General features: G+C 43.4%; 1 protein-coding gene across 4 annotated transcripts in view; it reads right to left on the reverse strand.

Annotated features, from left to right (window-relative positions):
• Positions 1-3835: 3835 nt before the first annotated feature.
• znf385c (zinc finger protein 385C) overlaps positions 3836-27853 on the reverse strand; it is a 191277-nt gene continuing 167259 nt past the window's right edge. For all 4 annotated transcript variants that reach the window (XM_008113257.3, XM_016994542.2, XM_008113261.3 and 1 more), the window contains 4 exons: positions 26206-26547; positions 23345-23532; positions 15387-15500; positions 3836-15083 (listed from right to left, as the gene is read on the reverse strand). In XM_008113257.3, the coding sequence (XP_008111464.2) occupies positions 14862-15083; positions 15387-15500; positions 23345-23532; positions 26206-26547 (866 nt within the window). In that variant the 3' untranslated portion in view covers positions 3836-14861. The remainder of the gene's footprint in view (positions 15084-15386; positions 15501-23344; positions 23533-26205; positions 26548-27853) is intronic.

Below are 27853 nucleotides of genomic sequence, written 5' to 3' on the forward strand. Positions count from 1 at the left end.
ATTGTGTGTGAGATAGAGGAAGAGAAGAGAAACGGAGAGCAGTTCCACCAGTGCAGTGGTTCTCAATCTGTGGGTCTCCAGATGTTTTGACCTTCAACTCCCAGAAATCCTAACAGTTGGTAAACTGGTTGGGATTTCTGGAGTTGTAGGCCAAAACACCTGGGAACCCACAGGTTGAGAACCACTGCACCAGTGGAACCTTTATGGCAGTGGTTCTCAACCTGTGGGTCTCCAGATGTTTTGGACTACAACTCCTAGAGATCCCAGCCTGTTTACCAGCTGTTAGGTATGCTTCTGCAATCCAGAATCTTAGCTCATGTGTTTCAGTTCTCCCTTGCATTCAGAAAACTAGTATGATGAGAGTTAAACTAAACTTTCCGTTTCACCACCCATTTGCAGAGCACATAGAGCATCAGACTGTTGATTTGAAACTGCACTGTGCCCTCAAAAGGTGATCAAGGTGATTCTACTGATATTGTAGCTCAGGTTTGAAGGGTAGAGTACATGTGCTGGAGTAAGCACAGGATATTTCCACATTTGTCTTGTTAAAAGCAACAAAGCAGCACGAGAGTAAATGGAAGAAGCAAAAGGGTGCTTAACTTTTACTTTTCTGTCTTCCTCCTGCAAAAAAACCTGGTTTATTTGTGGTGTTGGAGGCAGAGAGAAGAACAGCTGAGAGAATGCAGGGGGAAATCAAGAGGTAGATACATATTTTAGACACATTCCTTTACAATTTCTCAGTTGCACGTGGTATACCCATAGGAAACAGAAAGTTACTGAAGCAGACTGTGGATCATACTGTCCACCTGTTAGGAAACCCAGCTGACTTGAATCCAAGTGTGAGAACTTGATGCGAATAACTGCTTGTCTTCACAGCTCAACTGGAAGGTTAAGGTTGACAAATAGGGACATTATGTTCTATTCTGTACAAGGCAAATGGTTACTGGTTGAAAACAAATTCAACAAGCTGGAAAGGGAGGCCTTTGATATTTCTAGAGCCATATCTGAGTTTCTTACTAACAAGTAGAAATGGAGAAGTAGGGCTTTAAGAAATACTAGCTGAATCTGCTATTATGGAGCCTGAAAACAGCAGATTGGCAGGTTTACTATTGATCAGTAACAGTCTCATGGCCTGGTATGTAATATTGATAATCTCCAACAAACTTTATTAAGTGTCAGTCAGAGGAGTAGATGTTACAGATTCAATTTGAAATAGTGACCCTAAGAGAGCTTCATGTTTTTGTATCTCAAAGTATTGATATGTTCTACCTTTCAAGTTCTGCTCTGGTGTTAAACTTCGAATTTTCAACATTAAGGGCAATTTCTGATTTATTTTGTGGTGCCTGAAGTGCAAAACCTTAAAATAAATCTGTCTTCAAGGTACCACAGTGTTTTGCACTTCAATGCAAAAGTAAGGCAGCTTAGGACAGAGCCCTTTATTCTGATATATTTTTTCTGTATGTATGGAGGGATTTTTAATATATAAAAGAGGGTTCAATCAGGCAATCCTACCCCCAAAACAATTACAATTTAAAATGGTGCAATTTAAAAGAGTTTGACTACTCCAGTCTGTGTTAATTTTAGGACCAGGGTAGCACAATGGGTTGAACTGCCAGCTATAGAAGATCCTGCCAACTGGAAGGTTGACAGTTCAAGCCCCAGTCGGGATGAGCTCCTGCCATCAGCCAAGCTTCTGCTTACCAAGCAGTTTGAAAACAACAATGTAAGTAGATAAACAGGTACTGCTTTGACAAGGAGTTAAAAGGTGCCCTTAAAAACATGCTGGCAAAAATCCGACCAGGAAAGCCATCCATGGATGACAGGCTCCTCGGCGTGGAAAATGAAACAACAGCACCTCCCTATGACTGAGTTGAGTACAGCCGGATGCCGGAGATGAAAAGAGAGAAGCCTTGCCTCTGTATATGTACTGTCTGCCTTGTCAATTGTATAAAGTCACTGAATGTTTGACATATATGTACCTGTAATCCGCTCTGAGTCCCCTTGGGGAGACAGAGCAAAATATAAGTAAAGATTATTATTATTATTATTATTATTATTATTATTATTATTATTATTATTTCATGACACAGCAAACAAGATAGATATGCTGGATTTCGTTTCACAAAATCATAAGTCGAACACTTCCCAAGTGTCTAGGACTGTGTGATGTATTTTCGGATGATGCGCGCAGATCCCAGTAGGGTGGCCTTTTGCAGTTGGCAGACCGTAATTTTGTCAATGTCTATTGTTTCCAAATGCCAGCTGAGATCTTTTGGCACGGCACCCAATGTGCCGATCACCACTGGGACCACCTGCACTGGTTTCTGCCAGAGTCTTTGAAGTTCAATCTTGAGGTCCTGATAGCGACTGAGTTTTTCCTGTTGTTTTTCGTCAATGCGACTGTTACCTGGGATGGCAACATCAATGATTCAAACCTTTTTCTTTTCCACAACTGTGATATCTGGTGTCTTGTGTTCCAGAACTTTGTCAGTCTGATTCGGAAGTCCCACAGTATCTTTGCGTGCTCATTTTCCAATAGTTTTGCAGGTTTGTGATCACACCAGTTCTTTACTGCTGGAAGGTGGTACTTGAGGCATAAGTTCCAATGAATCATTTGGGCCACATAATTGTGCCTCTGTTTGTAGTCTGTCTGTGCGATTTTCTTACAGCAGCTGAGGATATGATCCATGGTTTCATCTGTTTCCTTGCACAGTCTGCATTTTGGGTCATCAGCTGATTTTTCGATCTTGGCCTTGATTGCATTTGTTCTGATGGCTTGCTCCTGGGCTGCAAGGATCAGGCCTTCTGTCTCCTTCTTCAGGGTCCCATTCGTGAGCCATAGCCAGGTTTTCTCCTTATCAGCTTTTCCTTCAATTTTGTCAAGGAACTTTCCATGCAATGTTTTGTTGTGCCAGCTGTCAGCTCTAATTTGTAGTGTGGTTTTCTTGTACTGGTTTTTTGTCTGCTGTGCTTTGAGGAGTTTCTGATTTTTGACTTCAATCAAAGCAGGTTCTTCACTTTGCTTTACATATTCTGCCAGGGCATGTTCTTCTTCTTTGACTGCTTGTTTTATTTGTAAGAGTCCTCTGCTCCCTGATCTTCTAGGCAGATATAGCCGGTCCACATCACTGCGAGGGTGCAGTGAATGATGAATGGTCATGAGTTTTCTTGTTTTTCTGTCCAAATTGTCCAGTTTCACCTGTGTTCAGTTTATGATGCCAGCAGTATATCTTATGGCAGGTATGGCCCAGGTGTTTATGGCCTTGATGGAGTTGCCTCCATTGAGCTTGCTTTTGAGAATTTTTCTGACCCTTTGTGTGTATTCTTTGCTGACCACAGTTTTCACATGTTCATGCTTGATGTTGTCCAGCTGTAATATGCCCAGATATTTATAGGCCTCTGGCTGGTGACACTTTATTGTTTGGCCATAAGGCATATTTATGCCCTCACTTTCAATGATTTTCCCCTTCTTCAATGCCACTGTTGAACATTTGTCCAAACCACCACCACCACCACCACCATCATCATCATCATCATCATCATAGACCAGACTTCTGCCCATCTTCTCATAGCCAACTAGAAGCTCAAGCTCACTCCATACATGTTATGGAGATGACTGCTTTGGTCCTTTTGCATCAGGGAGAGAGAAACGGGAGGTGCCAACTCAAAGTGTGAAAGACTCAATAAGAGGCAGTGCAAATAACTGAGTCCTGCTGAGGATCCCATGAAAAAATTACAGAGCATCTAATACTCCAGTCAAACTGTAGATTTGCTGCAATCTTGCTGAAATTCTGTATCCTATTATCTACCAACAAACCAGATGAGCCAAGAGAGGTTCCTCATCCACCCAAGTTCCATTTATTGAACAAACAACACAGTAGAGTGATCAAATTTGATTATCAAAATATTTTTACTTAAATCTCAACATTTTATATATAATATTATATATATATTTATATATATAGTACATCAAAAATATACATTGAACCATCAGGGTGGAGTGGGGACAACATACTGGCCACGTCCCCTACAGTCTTGAGTTTTCTTTCATTTTTAAGGATTAAACATTGTTGCACATCACTCCTTTAAAAAAATTACATTGGATGGGGCAGGGTGGGGTAGTGGGGGCACATACTACTGAGAACTATGGCCTAGGTGCCCTGCCTACTACCTGGAGTATATAATATGCTATGTTCAAAGGCAGTAATGCTTTGGATACAAAGGAAAAGGACTACAGAGGAAAGCATCCACACTGTGTTCCTAAAGCAGCCTCTTGCTATATTTATTATTATTATTATTATTATTATTATTATTATTATTATTATTATTATTTATTAGCAGAAGGAATGGCTTCAAGGGGTTAAAGTGCCAGGTGTATCAAAACACCAGCGCCCAGAGTAGCAGTGGAGAACAGCCACCTCCAGGCCAAGAGTCGGTTGGACAGTCTTATGGCTTCACGCAATGGCAAATGATAACAAACAAAACTGCAGGCACCACTGCTGGGGTTCAAGGTGTGCCCCACATTTCCTGAGCCCAGTACCGTGAGTGTAGCAGTGAAGAATGGAGAAAAGAGAGACAATGGGAGGGGATATGCTGGAACGATTTCCAGCAGGATGGAAAGGGAAATACAAGCAGAGGAGCCACTGGTTGCCGAGTTGCAATTCTACCATCACATAGAAAGAGAGAGATGCTGGTGAACTGCTTTCAGATAAATCAGAACCAGGAAGGTACAGAAGTATGTCAGTAGACCAACTGGGCAGTGAACGTAAAATTATACAGAAAGGAAAGCATGAATACCATTGCAATACCATTTCAGAAGGAAGAGAAAGAAGTGTGTGCATGTATATTGTGTGAGTATGTATCGGGACAATCTGTGGCCTTTCAGATGTGGTCAGACTCTATCTAATGTTAAGTCTAGCCAGGGATAGTGCAAGCTATAGCTTTACAACATCTAAATGCCACAAACTGGTCACCACTGAAGACAAAGGCCAGAGATTTCTGGCTCACATGATATTTTCAATACCAAATTTAACAGATATTGAAAGCATTGTTAGATGTCTGCTACTTGGCGTGTTTCTGTGGTCATCTTGGGAGCCTAGTTTTACTGATAGCCCATTATAGGAAGTGAAACACTGCATATTCTTTCTCTCTCCAACTGCTTGAAAAGTGTTGAAAGTTAAGTGTTTGTATTCTCCAAATACAGACCTGAGGATATCTTCACATCTTATTTCGCATCTTGAAGACACATTGGGAAGCTACTGCCAATTGGGACTTTCTGGTCTATGTACCTGAATCATACATACCATTAAATACAATTTTGTCATACGTGAAATAGATTAAATGTATCTGTGAAACATTGTGTGTGTCCACTAGAAGCATAAGATATGAAGCAACCCTAGGGTGCTGAGAAAGAGTAAAATATACACTTCTACCTATTAGTATTTCAAGAAGAGAAGCCACAGTGGAATGGAACATACAGTGTTAGGCCACATTTCAAAAACATTGAGAATTTACCCTTGGAAAGGAATTATGAACTCATTTTAGGAATGATGGAGGTCTTACTGAGTGTTGAACCAGAAGAGAAATTGGGCCACCGGGAGTTGAAACTAGAGGAAAAATGTGGAGTCCCTTAACATAAAAGTACACAAAAAGTTATCAACAGTATGGCAGCAGCTAAAATAAATGAAAGCTGATGCAAGAAGAAGTTAAGAATACCTAAGCACATCTGAGACTTACATTTCCAATCCATTTCAGATTTTGAGAATATCAGTTTCGAAAGGAGGACCTCTATTTCTGCAGGCGGGTTTCCCTGTCCCAAATCAAAGTAAGCAATTCTCAGTGAAACCTGGGAAGGGCGGAATCTTGGTTTTCTCTTTATTCTGTTATTTTACTAATTCTAAAGTTGTGGAAATGAAGCAAAACATCAGATCTCTGAATGTAGCAAACCTTCATAGGCACAATGCTATTTTGTGTCTTGCAAGAAGTTCCATACAATCTTTACTGGGTTAGGGAGGGATAACTGATTAAAGATTATGTGACAAGTATACAAAACATAGATTTTATTTTTTTATGGCAAATCGCCCCACAACTCCAAAAATGGTTAGGGAACCATAAACATAACACACACATCTCTGTTTGGAGAGCAAGTCATCCATTTGTTTTTGTGGGTAGTAAACAGAAATACTACCATATATATCAACTCTAAATCAACCTTTCCCTAGATCAATGGGTGGAATTCTCCCCCAGGTAGAGAATGTTGAGGTGGCTCCTGAATGCAACACTAACAAAAGGTCCACCTAGCCACTAAATCAATGATCAAATGTATTTGCCTGTCATGTTCTTTAAACTTTCTAAGATGTGAAGTAAACTCTTTCCAGTCCAGAATGTGGTAATTCTCTGATTTCCAACAGAATTCTGAATCTATTAGTATTACCCATTACAATATATGGTCTTGATTCAACGTGTCTACTTTGGTTGGGATTGCCAATAGGATTCTAGATAGACTCTGCCAGTACACTATTTCAAATTCTTTCTGTTTTCTATTTTCCTATCCAGCTGAACAACTTTCTTTCTCCTCTCCTAGTTCCGCTCTCTTGAACTGATTGAATTTGTCACATTATTGGTCAATTCCTGAAGACCAGTCCAAGCAAGCTTCTTTTCTATTCCTGCATGAATAATATATAGACTCTACTTATCCCAATTTATGGTTTGCCTTATCATACTAGAGCTGAAAGAATAGGCAAAGGGTATGTATACCATCTGAAATCCTGTGGCTGCCTCCTGCTGCACTCTGGGGCTTGTAGTTTAGTGAAACACAGGACGTCTCTGACTGAGCATTTTAAAGGCCCTTTCCCTAAACTAGAAATCCATATGTGATCCCAAGTTTGCCTCACAGGATAATTTGCAATGTCATGTGGTCTACTAAGGAATGTTCATTAGATTGTTAACTGCAGTAACGAATTAAAGCAAGCTGTAAATTATATCTGTAACCCAGTTATTAGGGCAACCTCACAAGTCCACAAAAGTGACTAGATCATCTCCATACTTCAATATGCCTCTCTTCAGGCAGGACAATGCACATTACAAGCAGAAGGGTAATCTTTAAACTGCCACACAGTCAAATAAATTTTATGATGGTTATCAATCAAATGTGCATAAATTTGCAAACACATAGAGACAAAACATACCATGCCATTAGAAGATGCACATGCATCTTGTATTAGACAGGTGGAGAATGCTTCCTCTAAAATGATGACTGCTTCCCACAGTGCTTGTTTTTTAAAACCCTTTTTGAGTGTTTAATTCTACATCTCAATCAACATACTGCTTCAGCTATTTAAAAAATGACATACTCATAATCTTCAGCATTACAAAGTGGTTGGGGGTCATCTAGAGCAGTAGTTCTCAACCTGTGTGTCCCCAAGTGTCTTGGCCTACAACTCCCAGAAATCCCAGCCAGTTTACCAGCTGTTAGGATTTCTGGGAGTTGAAAGCCAAAAACATCTGGGGACCCTAGGTTGAGAACCACTGATCTAGAGGATGTTGGACTGCAACCCATAACTGTTCTGGCCAATATAGCCTATAGTGAAGAATGCTGGGAACTGTAGTTCAACAACTTCCAGAGGCATGTATAATTCTCACACTTAGGATTGTATTGAAACGAAAGGTGCATCTTTACTGGCATTTAACTCAAAGAAGGGGCAAATCAGTTATGCAGCAGTTGCACGATGCGCTGAGTTGATCTGGCTTAATGAGGGCCAAGGCCAATTGGTGCGGCATTGAACTGGTTTAACAGAGCCTGTCCAAAAGTCCAGAGGAAACCGTGACTTTAAGCAAGTGTTATCAATTGTGCTGCTTCCTATTTGGGAACTGGACACAGTTGGCAACAGTGCTATTCTGCTTTCCCCAGGCTTGCCCCCTCGATGTGCCATTTGAAGTGCCCACTAGGCACAAAAATTGAGCTGGACATTGCTCAGTGCCTGGAGTGATGATATCCAGAGCAAAAAAGGTGACCAGAGAAGGGAGGGGGAAAGCAGGTAATGATTCCAACTCTCTTATCATTCCAGATGTCGAGAAGTATCCAGTTCCATTTTTGTGCCCATAAATGCCAGATCAAAAGGGGCAAGGTGAAGATCGCGAGCAAGCAGCACTGAACCAGTTCTGGCACAGCTTGGTCCTGTGGCTACCATCCAGCAGCCAGACCAGCTCGGGGCTATTCTGTGCAACCAGCATCCAGTTCCTGACCCAGTTTGGGGCATGGAGTGTAGCTTCCAGTGATGCTGATCCAGAGTACCCCACTCCGGACTGGCACTGCTATTCTGGCTTGTCAAAATGCGCCTTTAGAGAAACAAAGTTCGTCAAGACTGTTGCTTTCAAAGATAGTATCACAATTAATGAAAGAAACAGGACCACTGGTTCTAGAAAGAAAGCACAGCTATGAACACACCATGGCCACTGTTTCTTCAGAAGATGAGCTGCCTTTTATCAAAGAAAAGAACAAAAGCAAGAGTCTAACCCTTATACAGGGTAGGGGCAAAGCAAGGGGGAAAAAGAGACGCCGAGAAGGAGAAGAGGAAAAGTAAGAATATGGCATACAGTATATACAGTAGAGTCTCACTTATCCAACACTCGCTTATCCAACGTTCTGGATTATCCAACGCATTTTTGTAGTCAATGTTTTCAATACATCATGATATTTTGGTGCTGTTTCTGTCTGTTTACTCTTTAATGCTGAAGAGCAGTTGAATACATAGAAGCATTCAACAAAGGCCCAGGGAAAACATGTATGCCCCCTAGTTTTCTACAGGCAAAGCAACATCAACAAACCTGAAAGAAGTTGATTTTGTTTTGTGCTGAGAAGTGGGGTGTTTGCCAAAGAGCAGTGGGATGCTTCTGTTCTGTTTGTGGCAACAGGAGGCTACTGACAACACAACTGCTGGGAACACAGTGGGGAATATCTTGATTTGGGGTTTTTATGATTGCTTCCTCCTCCTCCCATCCCCACAAGAAAACCTCCAGTCAGAAATAGCCCTGAATTATGCAAATGTTCATTAGTTTGCTTCATTTATTTATTCCATTTGGGATGTGCATTTTTTTGTGTAGATTTCATTTCAAGAATGTGTAATGGATGCCCAGGGAAGACATGTAGAGTCATTCAAATTCCACCAGGAAATTTCAAGTACAGTAGAGTCTCACTTATCCAACATAAACGGGCCGGCAGAACGTTGGATAAGCGAATATGTTGGATAATAAGGAGGCATTAAGGAGAAGCCTATTAAACATCAAATTAGGTTATGATTTTACAAATTAAGCACCACAACATCATGTTATACAACAAATTTGACAGAAAAAGTAGTTCAATACACAGTAATGCTACGTAGTAATTACTGTATTTACGAATTTCGCACCAAAATATCATGATATTTTGAAAACATTGACTACAAAAATGCGTTGGATAATCCAGAACGTTGGATAAGCGAGTGTTGGATAAGTGAGACTCTACTGTATCACCATGCAGATGTTGCTGATCCCCAGCTCCCATGATCTGGTTTGGCTAATGATTAGAGATGATGGTCATTGTAGAGTCACGATATATCCAGGGACTCAAGTTTCCCATCATAGCTGAAGAGATCTCTCTGAACTTCCCAAGACTAGAGAAAAGGACAGGGAAAGATTAGACCTGTTTGCAGCTTCTTGTAGGTTGGTCTGAGCTTTGACTAGTGCCTTAGTCATACAAAAACCAATTTAGAGGAAGATCTTCCTGCTACATTGTCCCCCATAGACCAGATTTCTCCCATCCTACAATCACTAATGTTACTCAGGCTCCTACCTGCTGACACTATAGCAAGTTGAGCTATGGTGCACTGAGTGCTATAATTTTACTACCGCTTCCCTTTAATTAGCCCCACATCTCACTGTTTCATGGTGACCCCCTCACACTGGCCATTCATTGGGTGGAAGAAAGTGGAGTAATCCAGAGAAACATTCAGTTGTGCTCTCATAGCATACATATACAATGATGACATCTGAAGAGACAGGGCCCCTCAGTCGTCTTAGTAAATGATGTTGCATATCGGTTATTGCCAGATGCTTCCCTGATCTCCCCCCCTCTACTAGCCACTGAATAGCCATAGAGGTCTCTTGCAACAAAATAATGAATCTTGAGTTGGCTTTGGCCACTGCAAGGTAAAGAAGAAAATGCCAACCCCCACAAAAACACACATACAAAGAGAACATACACAAGTGTAATTTGGACTTACGCTTGCAATATCACAAACAAGATGCTGACCTACATACATTTGATTCTCGATATAATAAATAGAAATGATGTTACTATTCTGTGGCAGAAAGGGAACATTTTACATCCATAATAAAACGACTACAGCAGGAAGAAGAATTTTGTCTCATGTATACATATAGTTTCCATCTGTGTGTCATCTGTGTAAGAAAAAACACAAGTGTATAATCTGAAACAGGTATGAAAGTCAAAGAAGAATCAAGCCAATTCCCTTAATATTTTGCATAGATGAGGGTGGCTAATGATTTGATCGTGTGGCCATTTTGATTTCAGCACCACCCAAAAATTATTTTGGGGAACAAAGGTAAAGTACAGTCAGCCTTCCAGATTTGTGGATTTGATTATTAAATGATTTGATTAAAACGTTCTTTCTTGGAGTCTCTCTAGGTTTTCCAGTGCAATTCTATCATCAATTTCCACCAGCATGCTGTAGGACCCAGAGGCTCATAGATCGAACTCCTCTCCAGCAGAAGTTGATCTCATGCTGGAGAACCTAGATATTTGTGTGGTTTTTCATTTTTGCAGTAGTTCTGTCCTCTGCTTCTAATCCCAGTGAATGTGGAGGGCTGACTATTTATTGTATACCGTGAAAGAAAATGCCACTTTGGTGTTGCGATATTTAGTCTAGGCAATTCTAAGGAATTTCCAGGAGAGTCGAAGACAGACTCAGAAAGCATGGAACTCATGCTTATCTATTACAATAGATAATTATAATTATTTATTTGCTCTGTCTGATAGTCCCAGGAAAGATCCCTTTCTGTCTTTCTCTCACTCATCTTGGGGAATAGTGTCATGTTTCCAATTTTTGGAAAAGTTACTTTTTTGGACTATAGCTTCCTGAATCCCCCAATCAGAATGACCACTGGCTTTATAGCTTGACATTAGTGGGTTGAACAAGAAGGTGGAATACACAGAGAGAGCAACTGCAATGAGCCTACCATTTGGCAGGGAAGGGAGTAAGCAGAAAGGCCATAGTATCAAAAAAGTGTGGATTACAAGGTCTGCAGACTCTTCAAGATCAAAAATAATTATAACTGTTTTAGGTGACTCTTTCTTTAATACATGATTGTCTGGCTAGCCGGAAAGGATTTCCTAATTTATGAGTTATTCCGTACTTATGTACTACTCGTAGTACTGTGTGCTGTCACTGCTCAGTAAACCGATTGTCTATATTGGTTACTATATGGCAGGAGAATTTTCCTGTTCTCTCTTTCTCCTTCCCTGGAATCGGTGACTGGTGGATGCAATGGGGTTTGGTGAATCCACTCCAAGTTTTACTCCAAACCTTAGAGTAGTGACTCAAAATGCTGAACTCAATCCCTAAATTAGGTTCAATACTTTGGATATCCCTGACTCAAAGCCAAAGAGACACAACTGACATCAGTATCCTCAGCTGCTGCCGACTTGATTTCTGATCATATGCTCAGCTCAGATAAGGTTTCTCTCAGCACTTTGTGGGATGCCTAGCTATTAGGTGTGTATCTACATGCATGCTGTTTTACTTGGTAAAATACTCAACTGTACATACCCATATTGGTTTCAAAAGTAAGCTTACAGCTCTCAGATGTCCCACCCCATCTGCTGTATACCTTAAATAAGATGGTTTCCATGGATTTGCTTTTCCTGGAATATTGGAAGGGCTCTGGACTTACACACAGGATCTCCTCAAACAGCAAAATAGATCTGTGCGAGTGAACAACAACAAATTAAGACTGGTTTCAACATAATGCTTGATGTCCACCTGTTAAAAGGTATACATGATCAAACAACTACCCGAGCTGTTCTTTTTATGAGTATTAAGGATTATCATAAGTAGAAGCTGATAATTATAGAATCTTAGAGCTGGAAAGTGTCATGACATTTTCTATGAGGAAGCCAGAACAGGTAGCTTTTGTTCATGCTTTGATCACATCTAATTGCCACAAGTAGTGTTGTCATTTTCACACCAGACAACTACAGTTCTATATTGTACTTTAACTTCCAAAGCGTTTGGTGAAGCCCTAGAACATTCTGGCTGAAAATTCTAAATACTTCTCCAAATTATAAATCTCAAGATTCCACTGGACAGGAACATGTCAGTTAAAGTGGTATCAAAATGCTTTAATTGTGAACTTTGAAAGACACTTTGAACAAATCCCTGTAATCATATTGTAAATGATATTGGTGAGTCTTTTCACCATTGCTTTCAATGCAATTAGAGTGGGGAACCTTCGGTCTTACATATTTTGAACTTATTCAGGTCCAAGAAGCTCCAGCCAGGATAGAAATGGTAAGGAATGAAAGGAACAGCAGTCCAAAACACCTGGGGGCCCCAAATGGTTCCCATCCTTGTTCTTTAGCAGGTGGATTACGCTTGTTGAAGTGATCTAAATAATCTAGCATGTCATGAACTAGAAGCATGGTCCTGCAAAACATAATCTAGAGCAGTGTTTCTCAACCTAGGGTTCCCAGATGTTTTTGGCCTATAACTCCCAGAAATCCCAGCCAGTTTACCAGCTGTTAGGATTTCTGGGAGTTGAAGGCCAAAAACATCTGGGGACCCCAGGTTTAGAACTACTGATCTAGAACAATGTGCTGTGCAGGTTAAGGGGTTAAGATCATGTGAACCAATGACACATTTTGCAGTATGAAGGAAATTGCTCCATAAAGTATCTGAGATGAATACAAAACTCTAAGTATCATCCTGCAATTGCTCTTAGTAAAGTGTTCCCATAGAATTAAATTCCCATCTAATACATTTTGTATCTGAAAGTTGAAATCCGGGTAGCACTACACTTCAACAATATCTACTATTTAAACCAGGGATGAGGAATATGTGGCCCTCCAAGCAGTTCTTGGATTTCAACTCTCAGCATCATGACTTCTGCTGGCTCAGAGGTGCAGTGCAACAAGATATGGAGGGCCACAAATTGCCCAACCCTAACTGAAACCCTAACTTTTGCCTTCCAGCTAAAAGACACAAACCTATAAACACAGGCATTAATCTTTCTTTCCAACACACCAGCTAGACCATGGGTGTCAAACCCATTTTCACAGAGGGTCATATCAGCCTTATGGAGTTTTAAAAGGACCATTTGCAATTGCAAGACTGTATAAACTTAACTATGTTGCACAGGCATTGAAAGCCTCGCGGGCCACATTAAATGATATGACAGGCCAGATTTGGTCTGTGGACCTTGCATATTACATGTGTGAGCTAGAGGCTAATCTATGCTACAGTAATGTGCTAATAATAGCCAACATGGAGGAAACACTACTGAACATCCAAAGGCCTCAGATGGACATTCCTGGGTTCCTGATGCAGAGTTTTGATACTCTCCTGTCTTCCCATCACATTGTTCAATGTTCACTACAGCAAAAGAAGTGAACAGGAATGCCATGCACAGGGAAAATGTCTCTAAGATCCAAAAGAATCCTATCTGTGGCTCCTCTTTTGCCTCAACATATCTAAATTGTAAATTGCACTCTTTCCAAAGCTGGAGAAAAAATAATTTAAGAAACTATTTTAAATGCCAAGGTCTGGCCTGTACCATTCCTGGTCAAAGCTATGCATCATTCCTCCCCCTACCTCACCCACATCAAGGACCAGAATACAGGCTTTCAGTCATGCAGAGTTTTGCTTTCATTTTGGGATTAAACATTAAGGTTTAAAGCAGGGCAGGATTTAGATCACAACATTTTCCCAAAAGAAATAATTTTTGGCATGAGAAATACACATATTGCCATAAGTCCCCCATACTTTTATTCCTCTTGAAGAACTATATCAGTTTCTTCACTAAACATATCTTAGTGTCTCTTTATAAAAATAGAAAATTCTATCTTGAATGGCATCACTTTGGGCACGTTCTAGGGTCAAGTGGACATGATGAGGTGTCCACTTTATTCTTTCTTTATTCAAAAGGCAGCCATTTGCATGTAGGATGTGGGTGAGCTGAATCACAGCCAAGGCATCAGGAGAAAGGTTATGATTCCTTTGCTGATCCTATCCAGATCTGACTGACACACATCTGTTTTTTTTTTTAAGACAGTAGGTGCTCTGTAGAGAACTCCCACACCATGTCTGGTTTATCCTTCAGTTATCCACCCATAAATTCCAATTTAGTGAAACTCATCTGACTTCTGGATCATAGCTACCCTGTATATAAGGAACGTTATCCCACTATAACATTGTATATAATGATACTTGAGCATCTATGGATTTTGGTATCAATGAGGTTGGAGGTTCCAAGGGCTCGCTGTACTGTACCTCCAACATTTCTTGTCCTGCCACAACATCTGAATAAACAGGAAGCTGGGTGCATTGTGGCATTGTTGAACATTAACAGGAAGACTAATTTGGAGTGGGGTGGGGATGTTTTTCAACCAAGTATTTTTTCCAGTTAATAAATCAGGCAAAAGCAGGCAGAAACAAAACGATGGCTCATTAAAACAGTTGAAAGATTCTGATTCATGTTTGCTCAGTCCAAACACAGCCCTGGTAAGACACCCCTCCCTCCCCAAATTCCCATGTACCCCCTTCCCTTGTTTTTCACCATACTGGTGAAGTAACTGGTGCTGAAGTTCTCTAGTAGGGGGCAAAGACGATGGGGCCTGTTGCTGCTCGCACTGGGCCTGGTGGGGTTCGGAAAAGCGCTGGTCCAAAGATGGGAGCTTGGAAGAGGGTCGTGGCAGCTGGTCGAAGTGTCAGTGGGCTGGGGAGAGCACACATGGTAGCTGGGGTGAGCGGGCTTGGCAGGAATCGTGCGGCCAAGGTCTTTGTAAGGTGCTTCTGGAGGGCCAGTTTGGACTGTGAAGGGTGAGAGAAAAGGAGGGAAGCAGGGAGAAGAAAGAGAAATGGAGAGGGAGAGGTCATATGAGCTAACTCATTGAAAAAAATAGGTAGGGAACACAGAGGTCTGTTGCTTTAATTCTCCACTAATTAACTGAATTTGAAGACACACACACAAAATATATCTGGGACTGGAGAAGAGTATCTGGACTCCCAATAATAAACCACCAACCACGGGAGGTCTCCCCTGTCACTCACCCTCTCTGCTTCCCCCTCTGTATAATATTTCCAGTATTGTCTTGAACTGTCGGTGATAAATACCTTGAGAATACTCACTGCCAGGGCCGTATTCTTCTGCATTTTGCTATAGGGACTGTATTTAGGCTTGGGAGGCTTTCCTGCAAGCCTATCCTTGTGCCGCCTGCTGCTCATGTGCTGTGGGTAGAGAATCAAAACTCGTAAGAGTTATTCATTAAATTGTGGACCAAGGAATTTCCCCTGAAAAGGTCAACTAGTTCAAGGGTGAGCAGATGATCAACAAAGATCTACTGTAGAACCACTAATCAGATGGTGTGATGAACCATGGGCCTTGTAGTCCTGCTCAGGACATTGTAATCCCTGATGAAGATGAAAACTTGGGTTTTTTACCTTCCCAGTCTGAACTGGATTCCTCTCAGCCAGATCCTTCCCAGGCAGATCTGGAAACCTTGCACCTGCAAGAAAGTTGTGCCCCAGAAGTATGTCAAACAACCCCAGAGCCTACTTCTCCCGTGTTCTTGCGCCGGGAGTTTTGTAAACAACAGAGAAGTTTGGATTCAGCTTCGCGCAGGAGTGCGAGGATAGCAGCTAAGAATGTTGCCAATTAACATTGGTTCTCGTGAGAATCTTTAAGGAGTTTAACATCTGGTCTCAGAGTTTAGCTTTCGTTTCTGATTCCCAGAGAACCGCTTTGGTGAGAAAGTTGGACTCTATATAGGTGTTTTGCCCGCGTAGCAACTTCGCGGAGTCAATTCGTCAGCCTACGGAGCGAGTTGTGTCTGGACAGCGCGCTCCGATTCAAGCCTCGCTTCAGCTCAAGCCTTGCCTTGCTATCCAGCCTTCGCCTTGCTTCCCAGCCTTTGTTTACCTACGGACTTTGCCTTGTTTCCCAGGACTAATCCTTGCCTTGTTTCACGGATTTTACCAAGTTATTCCACGGACCTTGTTCTTGTTCTTAGTTACCTTGTTCCACGTTCAAGCCTTGTTTCAAGTATCAAGTTATTTCCTAGCCACGCTCAAGTTTTATGGACTAAGGACCTTGTCATCTCCCCTCACTTTGCTTGGCAAAGTGAGTGTTTCGGTTATTGGATTACAACTTTGGACCTTAATATTTCTTATTGGACATTGCTTTTTTGGACTAATTCTGACCTTTCCTGAAGGGTCTAATTCTGGACTATTTTCTATACTTGTTTTTATTAACTTTATATATTCCTTCAATAAAGATATTAGTTAGATTCTGGCCTCTGTGTATGGTTATTGGTGCCTCTGCCGCCTGGGTCGTGACAGTTTGACTCCGCGCCCATAAGCACCAACTAACCGAGGCCAGGATGTCTACCGGAGCCGCGCCGGCTGGACAGCCGCTCAGCTACACCATCAGCAAGGACGAAGTGGACCGCATCCGTGACAGACTCAACGCGCAGGATGGAGAAATAAAAGGGTTGAGGGAGCGCGGAGTTCGCCTCCCGGCCATGGCGTTGCCTACCAAGTTTTCTGGAGAAGCTGCTAAGGTTCATGTTTTCCGCCGCCAATGTCAAGCTTATCTAGAGGCCCGTGATGCCGAGTTTCCCCAAGAAGACATCAAGGTGGCGTGGGTCTACAGTCTTCTAGACGGACCAGCGGCTAGCTGGGCGACGGCCCTGTTTGATCAAGCCTCCCCCCACCTAAGTTCAGCACAACGCTTCTTGGATCACCTTAAGGAGACCTGGGGAATCGAGGACAATTTGGAGGCAGCCGGTCACAAACTCCGGCGCCTCCTTCAAGGAGACAGACCCATGTCTCAGTACATAGCCGAGTTCCGCGTGCTGGCCCACAACACCGGCTGGAACGATGTAGCCCTCAGAGGACAATTTCGGGAGGGTCTCAACATTGAAATGCTGGAAGAAATCTCCAAGGTGGATCCTCCCCAGACCCTCGAGGCACTCATTGATCAATGTTTACGGGCTGAAGTCATGATTGCCAACAGGAAACAATGGGTTCGAGGCCAGGGCGGTAGAGCCGGGGCAAAACCCCCCGCTCCCGCCAGTGTTCAGCCACGTCCGGTGTGGAGACCCCCGCCGCCAACCCCATACCCCAGAGGAGGCGAGGAGGTGCCGATGCAGTTGGGCAATGTGCGTCCCAGACTAGATGCCGCCGAGAAGGCCCGTCGTCAACGCTTGAACCTCTGCTGGTACTGCGGGAACGGGGGCCACTTCGCCAGAGAGTGCCCAGCCAAAGGGAAGCCTGCCGCCCGTCTTGCGGCGGCGTCCTCCACGGAGTCGAAGGCGTCTGAGCCGACTGGCACACAGCCGGCGGGGGAAGCCAACGACCGGGTGTAGAGAGGCTCGCCAACCCGGTCAAAAAATCCATCCAAGAGCCGCCAACCGGGGTCCTGTTCCTTCTCGTGGTCACATTATGGTCAGCAAAAAGGGGACCCGTCATGATCCACGCCATGATAGACTCTGGAGCTACCAACAATTTCATCGATAGAGAGTATGCCGACTCTCTGGGATTACAATATCATGATTTCAAGAATGCCCGTGTGGTGCAAGCCATAGACGGCCGTCCCCTCAAGACGGGCCCCGTAAGCCAGTGGTCGGAACCCACCAGGATGTGGATAAGGGAACATATGGAAGAGATTTCCTTCTTTGTTACCGAGGTTCCCCATTTCCCTGTGATTTTGGGAATTCCATGGCTGACACTCCACGACCCTAACATCTCCTGGTCCAACAGAGAACTGCAGTTTGCTTCACCGTACTGCCAAAACCATTGCCTCGTAGCCAAGGTATGCCATGCCACAGACTCCGAGCCCATCATCACCTTGCCAAAGAAGTACTCCGAGTATTGGGATGTATTCAATGAGAAAGAAGCCGAAAAATTACCCCCACATAGACCTTATGACTGTGCCATTGACTTGGTGGAGGGGGCCCCGATCCCGCGAGGGCATCTCTACTCCCTGACTGAACCAGAGCAAGAAGCTCTCAGGGAATTCTTAGAGACAAACCTTCGCAAGGGGTTCATCAGACCCTCTCAATCCCCAGCCGCCTCCCCAGTGATGTTTGTGAAGAAGAAGTCAGGGGAATTACGCTTGGTGGTGGACTACAGAGCATTGAACAATATCACCAAGCGGAACAGCTATCCCCTGCCCTTAATCTCGGATCTACTGGACCGACTTCGAGGAGCCAAGGTCTACACCAAGCTGGATCTTCGGGGGGCTTATAATCTAGTTCGCATCAGAGAAGGGGACGAGTGGAAGACCGCCTTCCAGACTAAATTCGGATTATTCGAGTCCCGAGTTATGAATTTCGGTTTATGCGGAGCTCCCGCAACGTTCCAGCATTTTGTCAACGATATTTTTCAGGACTATCTAGACAGATTCTTGATAATCTACCTGGACGATTTTTTGGTGTTTTCCAGATCACAATCAGAACATGAGAACCACGTCAAAATGGTGTTGCAACGACTGCGGGATCATGGACTTTATGCCAAGCTAGAAAAATGCGCTTTTGATCTACAAGAGGTAGATTTCCTTGGCTACCGCATCTCGCCTCTAGGGCTTTCCATGGATCCAGCCAAAGTTTCAGCAGTATTGGAATGGCGGGCGCCAACTAACAAGAAAGAGGTGCAGCGTTTCTTGGGGTTCGCGAACTACTACCGCAAGTTCATTCCAGATTTTGCCCGCTGGTCCGACCCCATCACTAGCTGCATCCGTGGAAAGCAGCCTTTCCGCTGGACTGATCAAGCAGAGAAAGGGTTCCAGCAACTGAAGAAACTATTCACCTCCCAGCCAATTCTACAGCACCCAAATCCTGGAACCCCTTTTGTGGTGCAAGCGGACGCCTCTGATGTGGCAATTGGGGCTGTACTCTTACAACCGGTGGGAGATCACCTCCACCCCTGTGCCTTTTATTCTCGTCAACTAACCACACCAGAGAGGAATTACACCATTTGGGAAAAAGAACTACTGGCCATAAAGGCAGCCTTTGAAACTTGGAGACATTGGCTAGAAGGGGCCAAATTCCCCATTGAAGTCCACACTGATCATCGTAATCTAGAACATCTAAGAACTGCCCGCAAACTAAATCAGAGGCAGCAACGTTGGGCTTTATTCTTTGAACGTTTCAACTTCCAGATCCATTATGTGACCCCAGCTCAAACCAAGCAAGCAGACGCCCTGTCACGTAAACCGGAATACGCTGCAGGACGCAAGGAGACCTTTGAATCCCAACTGCTACAACCTGAGAACTTTGCCACGCTCACAGTGGGGAACACCAAATCCAGTCCCATTGGTTCAACTTCCCCTACTCCAGGACCCATCTGTGCTCAAGAAATCAGGGCTAGTCAGCAAGCAGATGCCTGGGCGCAGGACCAACTTCGCCAAGGTCTGCATTTTCCCTTTTCGCTTAAAGATGGGCTGCTCTGCTATAGAAATCATGTTTATATCCCACCCGGACCGGGCAGGGAAAAAGCGCTTCGTCTGTGTCATGACTGCAAACCAGCAGGACACTTCGGACTATTTAAAACCATGCATTTGATCCTAAGAGATTTTTGGTGGCCCAAGATCCGCAAGGATGTGGAAAAATATGTCAACACCTGCCCAGTATGCCAGCGCTCCAAGATACGAAGGGAGAAGCCCTCAGGGCTTTTGCACCCCCTTCCTACCCCATCTCGCCCATGGGAAATAATTTCCGCGGATTTCATCACTGACCTACCACCTTCCTGTGGATTCACCACGATCTTAGTGGTGGTGGACCTATTCACCAAGTTAGCCCATTTCATTCCCTGCGAAGGCCTCCCCACGGCCAAAGAAACTGCGGATCTATTTCTTCAGCATGTTTTCAGACTACATGGATTGCCCAAGAGTTTAGTCACAGACCGTGGATCTCAATTCACCTCTCGTTTTTGGAAGGCACTACAAAAACTACTGGGCATAGACTCTCGCTTATCTTCAGCTCATCATCCCCAAACAGATGGGCAAACGGAGCGCACCAATGCCACTTTGGAGCAGTATCTTCGCTGTTATGTAAACTACCAACAGGACAATTGGGCTTCTCTGTTACCACTGTCTGAGTTTGCCTACAATAATGGAGTTCAAGCTTCTACAAAAGAAACGCCGTTCTTTGCAAACTACGGTTTCCATCCACGTTTCTTTCCCCCTGTCATTGAAACTTCAGAAGTTCCCGCAGCAGAGGATTGGCTGCAGGAACTCACAGCGGTGCAACAACTTTTGCTCCAGCAACTGGACCAAGCCAAGGAGGACTATAAACGCCACGCTGACAAACACCGCCAGCCGGGCCCCGAAATCAAGGTAGGAGATCGGGTTTTTCTGTCCACTCGCTTTCTGCCCTCCCACCGCCCATGCCGGAAGTTAGATGCCCGCTTCATTGGCCCCTATCCAGTGGTGGCGCAATTAAACCCCGTGACTTTCAAACTCCAACTTCCGCGTTCAATGCGCATTCACCCAGTGTTTCACCGTTCCCTGCTCCTTCCGGCGGATGGTGTGCGTCCTGATACAGACCAACCGGCCCCCCCTCCTGTTTTGATGAATGGGGAGGAGGAGTTCGAGGTTGAGGACATTTTGGATTCTCGCTTTCATCGCCGCCGCCTACAATATCTCATTGACTGGGTGGGTTTTGGGCCTGAGGAACGCTCTTGGGAAGACGCCTCCACAGTCCATGCTCCTGATCTAACCCGTCGCTTCCATCTGACCTATCCCACCAAACCGCGACCTCGCGCCTCGGGGAGAGGACCCCAGTTTGGGAGGGGCCCTGAGGAGGGGGATAGTGTGATGAACCATGGGCCTTGTAGTCCTGCTCAGGACATTGTAATCCCTGATGAAGATGAAAACTTGGGTTTTTTACCTTCCCAGTCTGAACTGGATTCCTCTCAGCCAGATCCTTCCCAGGCAGATCTGGAAACCTTGCACCTGCAAGAAAGTTGTGCCCCAGAAGTATGTCAAACAACCCCAGAGCCTACTTCTCCCGTGTTCTTGCGCCGGGAGTTTTGTAAACAACAGAGAAGTTTGGATTCAGCTTCGCGCAGGAGTGCGAGGATAGCAGCTAAGAATGTTGCCAATTAACATTGGTTCTCGTGAGAATCTTTAAGGAGTTTAACATCTGGTCTCAGAGTTTAGCTTTCGTTTCTGATTCCCAGAGAACCGCTTTGGTGAGAAAGTTGGACTCTATATAGGTGTTTTGCCCGCGTAGCAACTTCGCGGAGTCAATTCGTCAGCCTACGGAGCGAGTTGTGTCTGGACAGCGCGCTCCGATTCAAGCCTCGCTTCAGCTCAAGCCTTGCCTTGCTATCCAGCCTTCGCCTTGCTTCCCAGCCTTTGTTTACCTACGGACTTTGCCTTGTTTCCCAGGACTAATCCTTGCCTTGTTTCACGGATTTTACCAAGTTATTCCACGGACCTTGTTCTTGTTCTTAGTTACCTTGTTCCACGTTCAAGCCTTGTTTCAAGTATCAAGTTATTTCCTAGCCACGCTCAAGTTTTATGGACTAAGGACCTTGTCATCTCCCCTCACTTTGCTTGGCAAAGTGAGTGTTTCGGTTATTGGATTACAACTTTGGACCTTAATATTTCTTATTGGACATTGCTTTTTTGGACTAATTCTGACCTTTCCTGAAGGGTCTAATTCTGGACTATTTTCTATACTTGTTTTTATTAACTTTATATATTCCTTCAATAAAGATATTAGTTAGATTCTGGCCTCTGTGTATGGTTATTGGTGCCTCTGCCGCCTGGGTCGTGACAGATGGCCACTGAAGTATCTGCTGATTGTTGAGATCCTTGCCCTTGTTGTGATACAACAAAGCCATTCTCTTTTTCATGCCAGAAGTCATACTCAGCAGCTTCAACTAACATCAATTAAATATATTAAAAATTTAACTGCTAGGAGATTCCAAATGTACACAATTAATTTCTAAAATGTAACTTGCATCAGCAGGCCTCAAGGATTCTACAACAAAATAATCAAACCATGTAAGATTTAGGATTGTTCATCTATGATGCAGTGCAGGAGTCATTATGTAATCTGGATCCAGATTTAATCATAGTCACAGTAGATTAATTAGAATAAATGAGATGACACACTCTATGAATAACTCTAGACACAGTCCTATATCTCCAGAAATTTACTTCCAATGAAAACTTCACAGACATTTGTGTGGTAAAAACATTGAGGGAATTTTTTTTTTTTGCAGGAATGACAACAGCACTGAAAATTTGAGAGGCACACTCCTCTTTTGTTAATATTTTAAAAATAAACTAGGAGGAAGAATGGCAAACCCAATCTGGCTTTTGTTTCTGCCATGGTCAAAGGAATCCACTGGATATGTCAGGTACTCAGGCCTGAGAGAACTCTAGCTTCATAAAAGGATTACCTTTGTTGGGCTACCTGAAATATCACAATAGACTGGTTTGGAGTACTAATCTGGGTGGTACTCCAAGAACTCTAGAATGGCATCCCAGAGATCATTAGGTAAAGGTAGAGGTTTCCCCTGATGGTAAGTCAAGTTGTGTCCGACTCTGGTGGAAATCTCCATTTCTAAGCTGAAGAGCTGGCGTTGTCCGTAGACACCTCCAAGGTCATGTGGCCGGCATGACTGCATGGAATGCTGTTACCTTCCCGCTGGAGTGGTACCTATTGATCTACTCACATTTGCATGTTTTCAAACTGCTAGGTTGGCAGAGCTAACAGCGGGCGCTCACTCCGCTCCCTGGGTTTGAACCTGGGACCTTTCCGTCTGCAAGTTCAGCAGCTCAGCACTTTAACACACTGAGCCACGGGAGGCTCCCAAAGATCATTACATTTGTGTAATGATTTTTGTGTAAAATCTTTGTGTAAAATCTTCTTTTCAAAGCTTGGAAAAGTACTTTAAAAAAATACTGTTCTGATTACTTCTTTATTATCTTTAGGAAGTAACTGGTTCAAACGGCACAGACTTCTCGCAAGGTTTCTTTTAAAACTGGCAAAGATTCAATAAAGCTCCAATCTATGGCCACTCAAAATATCTGAAGGGGAAACCTTCCTGCCACTTACCTGATTGAGCTGGGTTTCTGAATTGACATAGATCTCGCACACCTGACACTGGAAGGCCTTGTTTTGGATGCCAAGGCTACCTTTGCTGCCAATCCGTTTGGGCTTGTGCCCCACACGAGAGAGGACCTTCCCCCTACTTCGCCTTGGCAAAATGGCCTGACCTTCCAACATTGATTTGTGCTTTGCTCCTGAGAAACAAAGAGAAGGAAAGTTGCAGAAGATGTGAAAACTTACTAAGCAAGAGTAGTTCTGGAACAAGAAGTATGGCATGCCCAAAGGCAAGGTGAAGCTGGAATGTACAGAATCTACATAAGACCTCTTCCAACTGCTCTTTGAGTTCAAATGCTAATCCTGTTTAAAGACTTCCTCGTGCAGACTCTTTGGATCATCTACAGTCGGTCCTCCACATTTGTGGGTTTCACTTGTGCCAATTTGATTGTTCATGAATTTGATTAAAATGTTCCTTTTAGGGATCTCTAAGTCTTTCAGTGTGGCTCTATGTTCAATTTCTGTTGGAAGGTGACCACAGAGTAATATTGGAGGATCTAAAGATTCCTAAAGAGAACACCTCTCTGTGAATTTCTAGGTCACCTAGTGCGATTCTGCGGTCAGCTTTTGGCAAAATATGACCTTAGATTATTACTAGAAGACCTAGAGCAGTGTTTCTCAACCTGTGGGTTCCCAGATGTTTTGGCCTTCAACTCCCAGAAATCTTAACAGCTGGTAAATCGGCTGGGATTTCTGGGAGTTGTAGGCCAAAACACTTGGGGACCCACAGGTTGAGAGCCACTGTCCTAGAGATTCATATAATAGCTCTCCCAGGTAAAAATAGTGTTTTTTTTGTTTGAAATGCTTCAGTCTTGTGGGGGTTCTGTGCCCCTAAGCCCAGCGAAAGTGGAGGGTTGACTGTAGTAACTCTAGATAGTAGTAACTCCGCTCCAGAAGCGGCTACTGTTCAAGCCCCCTGCTGAATGAAACCCAAGAGCCCCTCTGATTCTGTCTTGGCAGAAGACCCATTACAACAGACGGTGTAGGACATCGGTGTGCTTTTTCTATCTCTCTCTGCTGCTGAAGCTGAAAAAAACCACATGGCATTTATATGCTCTTTATTTGCTCCAAGCCTATTTCAACATTTGCAACGCAAATGTGTGTTTGTGTGTTAATTTTAAAAACAGCTGCAGTCTCCCTCAAAACACCAAAGATAGCTGCCCTATGTTTCAGATTGGTTTTTCAGATGCTTTCTTTTAAAAACATGAGAACGGATTATTTGCATTTTTCTTTTCTTAATTTCAAAACTGATTTGGCCCATCTTTTCCATGTTTGGTTTATTTACATGTATTGAGTCTTGCACTGTCTGAGGTTTCAAACCGCCCACTGCTAGGTTCCACTGCATTATCGCTCCTGCCCCTGTGTTAAAATGGAACAGCATTATCAAGAAAGGTAAAGCCAAATCTGAAATGAATCAGTGCTTATTTATATTTCACTATCCTTATTATTGCGATTACTTGCTGTGCTTAAAAACATAAGACATCAAAAATGACAGCTTAAAAATTAAGGGTTCAAGCACAGCAGCCTGTCATTTATTATTTTTCAGATACACAAGTTTGTTTTAGAATTTAAAAGCTACTCTTTTAGCATAATACTTTTACTTGGGTGAACTAAACCATGTTTTCCAGATTGTCATTTTTTTTGGTCAGGACAGAAACTATTACAAAACAGAGTAGTATAGGGGTGGGAGATAGATACAGTATTACTAAATATGATGACTATTCAACAGTATGGAGATGCAGTGGAGGAGATGTTACAGAGACATGTTACATGAGGGTTGCTGCAAAAAAATATTTTGGTGCTCAATAATCTACAAAGATAGCAAAGCATTTCCTCTGCTTCAAAATATAAGAAGCTAATATTTCTGTCTGTGTAGACTTGGGAAACCAAGATGTTAGAGAGTCAAGGAGTTTAAGATCATGATTTTTGAAAATATGCAGTAAGAAGGCTTCAGTCAGATACTGAGTAACTTTCATCTTTTATTCTGATGTTCCAAAAAGATTGGGCATTAAGACTACATTGAGGGTGGAAAGTCCAACACAAGAACTGCAGTTGACTCCTAGCTGGTATTTGAATCCCCCTTGGAAATTACGAGTCCTAGATCAGCATTTTTCTGAGGTGAAAACAACTTCAAGTAGCATATAGCACAAAATTGTTACCCAAACATAGCAGTTCTGGACTCGCACTCCTTCCAAAATGTTCAAAAATAGGCCAGAAGTGATATAACATCACTTCTAAGTTGTAAAAAAACATGGCTGTATGTTCCACTGGAGGAAGAAATTGGCTTCCATACTTGCACAGTTGTCCACTCCAATCTACCAGCCTCAGATATCATGGCAAATAGCTGGCAGCGAGGCAAGATGTTACACCTTCAGGCTGTGTACAGATGAATATTTATGTAGAGCAAGAGGAGTAACTTCCCTTTTATTGCTATTTTGGCACACCCTCTGATTTAATATCCATAACTGGATAAATCCATGTGGTAGGAGAAAGTAGGTCATCGTGGACTTCATTCCATGGGCTCTAAAACATACACATATTCAATATAGCAGTGCTGTCCAAACATCTGTGGTCTAGCTGGAACCTTTCCAGGTTTCAGCTTTGTTCCCACCACTACCATCATAAAAGGGGTTTTCTCTTTTCCTCTCAACACTTTCTAAAATCTCTACTGCCGTGATTTCATTCATAGCTGTTTTGAGTTTCAATCAAGAGAAAAACTACAGTATAAATAAATATGACAATATCAATTCCTGAAAACCAGTAAAAATGAGAGATTCAGAGGCATATTAGTACACCCATTAAGGATTCCTTACCAGAATTATGTGCCTCCAGCTGAGAGGCAGAGTTGACTGTCACTTTGCAAGTTGGACAGTACAGGTGCTGCTTACTTTTCTTTCCCTCCTTCTCCATTTCTGGTGCTGAGCTGGTTGTCTGGCCTGATTCAGTAGCTGGAGTCTCAGCTCCAGCAGCTGCAGACGATGATGCCAAACTTGCAGTGTCCGGAGCTCCTTCCGAAGGCTCTGAAGCTGGTGGGGAGGCGAGGGGCAAAATGCCACTTGCTAGCTTGGCAGATGACTCCTCTGCTGGGGACATCATCATGAGGCTGCAGTTGTCTGCTGTTGGCTGGTTCAAGCTGAGTAGGCCATTGGGTTGTGCTAACAAAAGAGTACAACAATTGCTTTCCATCGAGAAACTTTGCTGCCTCTGCAGATCAACAAAGTCTTACAATATTATATGAACATTTTATAGATTATTTTTCACAATATTGGGGTGGGAAAAGTAAATCACATGCATGCAGTGGCAGCTGATGGCATCTGTGATAGTGGGGCAGTGAATTCACCAAAGGTTGTAGTCTGAACTTTAGAAGCTAGCCAAAGTGTGGAACTTAGTTTAGTAGCCTGGAGTAGATCTTTTAAAGTTAAGACTAACATTCTAAGCAGATTTATTGCCCCATTGACATGGAAGCTACTGGCTGCCACAACATGTAACTCATTGACTCTTCTCATGAAATTGGGTCTACACTGCAAATGCCATTTATTTACCAGGAAGCAGAGGTTCCTCTCCTCTTTGATGCTAGAGCAGGGGTGGAAAACTGCCTGGGAGACAGGCAGCAATTTCGTTCAGGACACAGATACCATGGGCCACACTCTTGCCCAACGCAAGCCCAAATATCTGTTTTCCTCTTTCAGTCTCTCTCGCAATGGCAACTGCAAGTAACATTGTATCATTTTCTGAAACCATTTTGAGAAGGTATACAGAAGTACATAGAGGTATTTAGAGGTAATGAAAATTCTGGGAGCGCTCTGTAAGTAGGGTGGGAATATTTTTCCAATGTCTTCACTCTTTTGAGGGATTTTTGATATTGTTTTCAGGCAAAAACTGCCTGAGGGCTTTAGGAAACTGATGGGGTGAGGGTGGGGGCTACACGGGCAAAATCTGAGGTCTAAGTTATGTATGTAGCCCATAGGCTACACTCTGCCTACCCTTGCTAGAGCCCCCAGTGGCTCAGTGGGTTAAACCCATGTGTCGAAAAGATTGGTAACTTGAAGGCTGCCGGTTTGAATCAAACCTGGGGAGAGCGGGAATGAACTCCCTCTATTACAGTGGTTCTCAATCTGGGGTCCCCTGATGTTTTTGGCGTACAACTCCCAGAAATCCCAGCCAGTTTACCAGTTGTTAGGATTTCTGGGAGTAGAAAGCCAAAAACATCAGGGGACCCAGGTTGAGAACTACTGCTCTATCAGCTCCAATTCTATGTGAGGACACGAGAGAGCCTCCCACAAGGATGGTAGAAACATCAAAAACATCCGGGCATCTCCTGGGCAACGCCCTTGCAGATGGCCAATTCTCTCACACCAGAAGCAACTTGCAATTTCTCAAGTCACTCCTGACATGAACCCTCACCCCTCAAAAAACCCCACCCTTGTTATAAAGGATCCTGCTCTCTGCAAGGCCAGAGCA

The sequence above is a fragment of the Anolis carolinensis genome, chromosome 6, assembly GCF_035594765.1.
Source record: "Anolis carolinensis isolate JA03-04 chromosome 6, rAnoCar3.1.pri, whole genome shotgun sequence".
NCBI classification, from domain to species: Eukaryota; Metazoa; Chordata; class Lepidosauria; order Squamata; family Dactyloidae; genus Anolis; species Anolis carolinensis.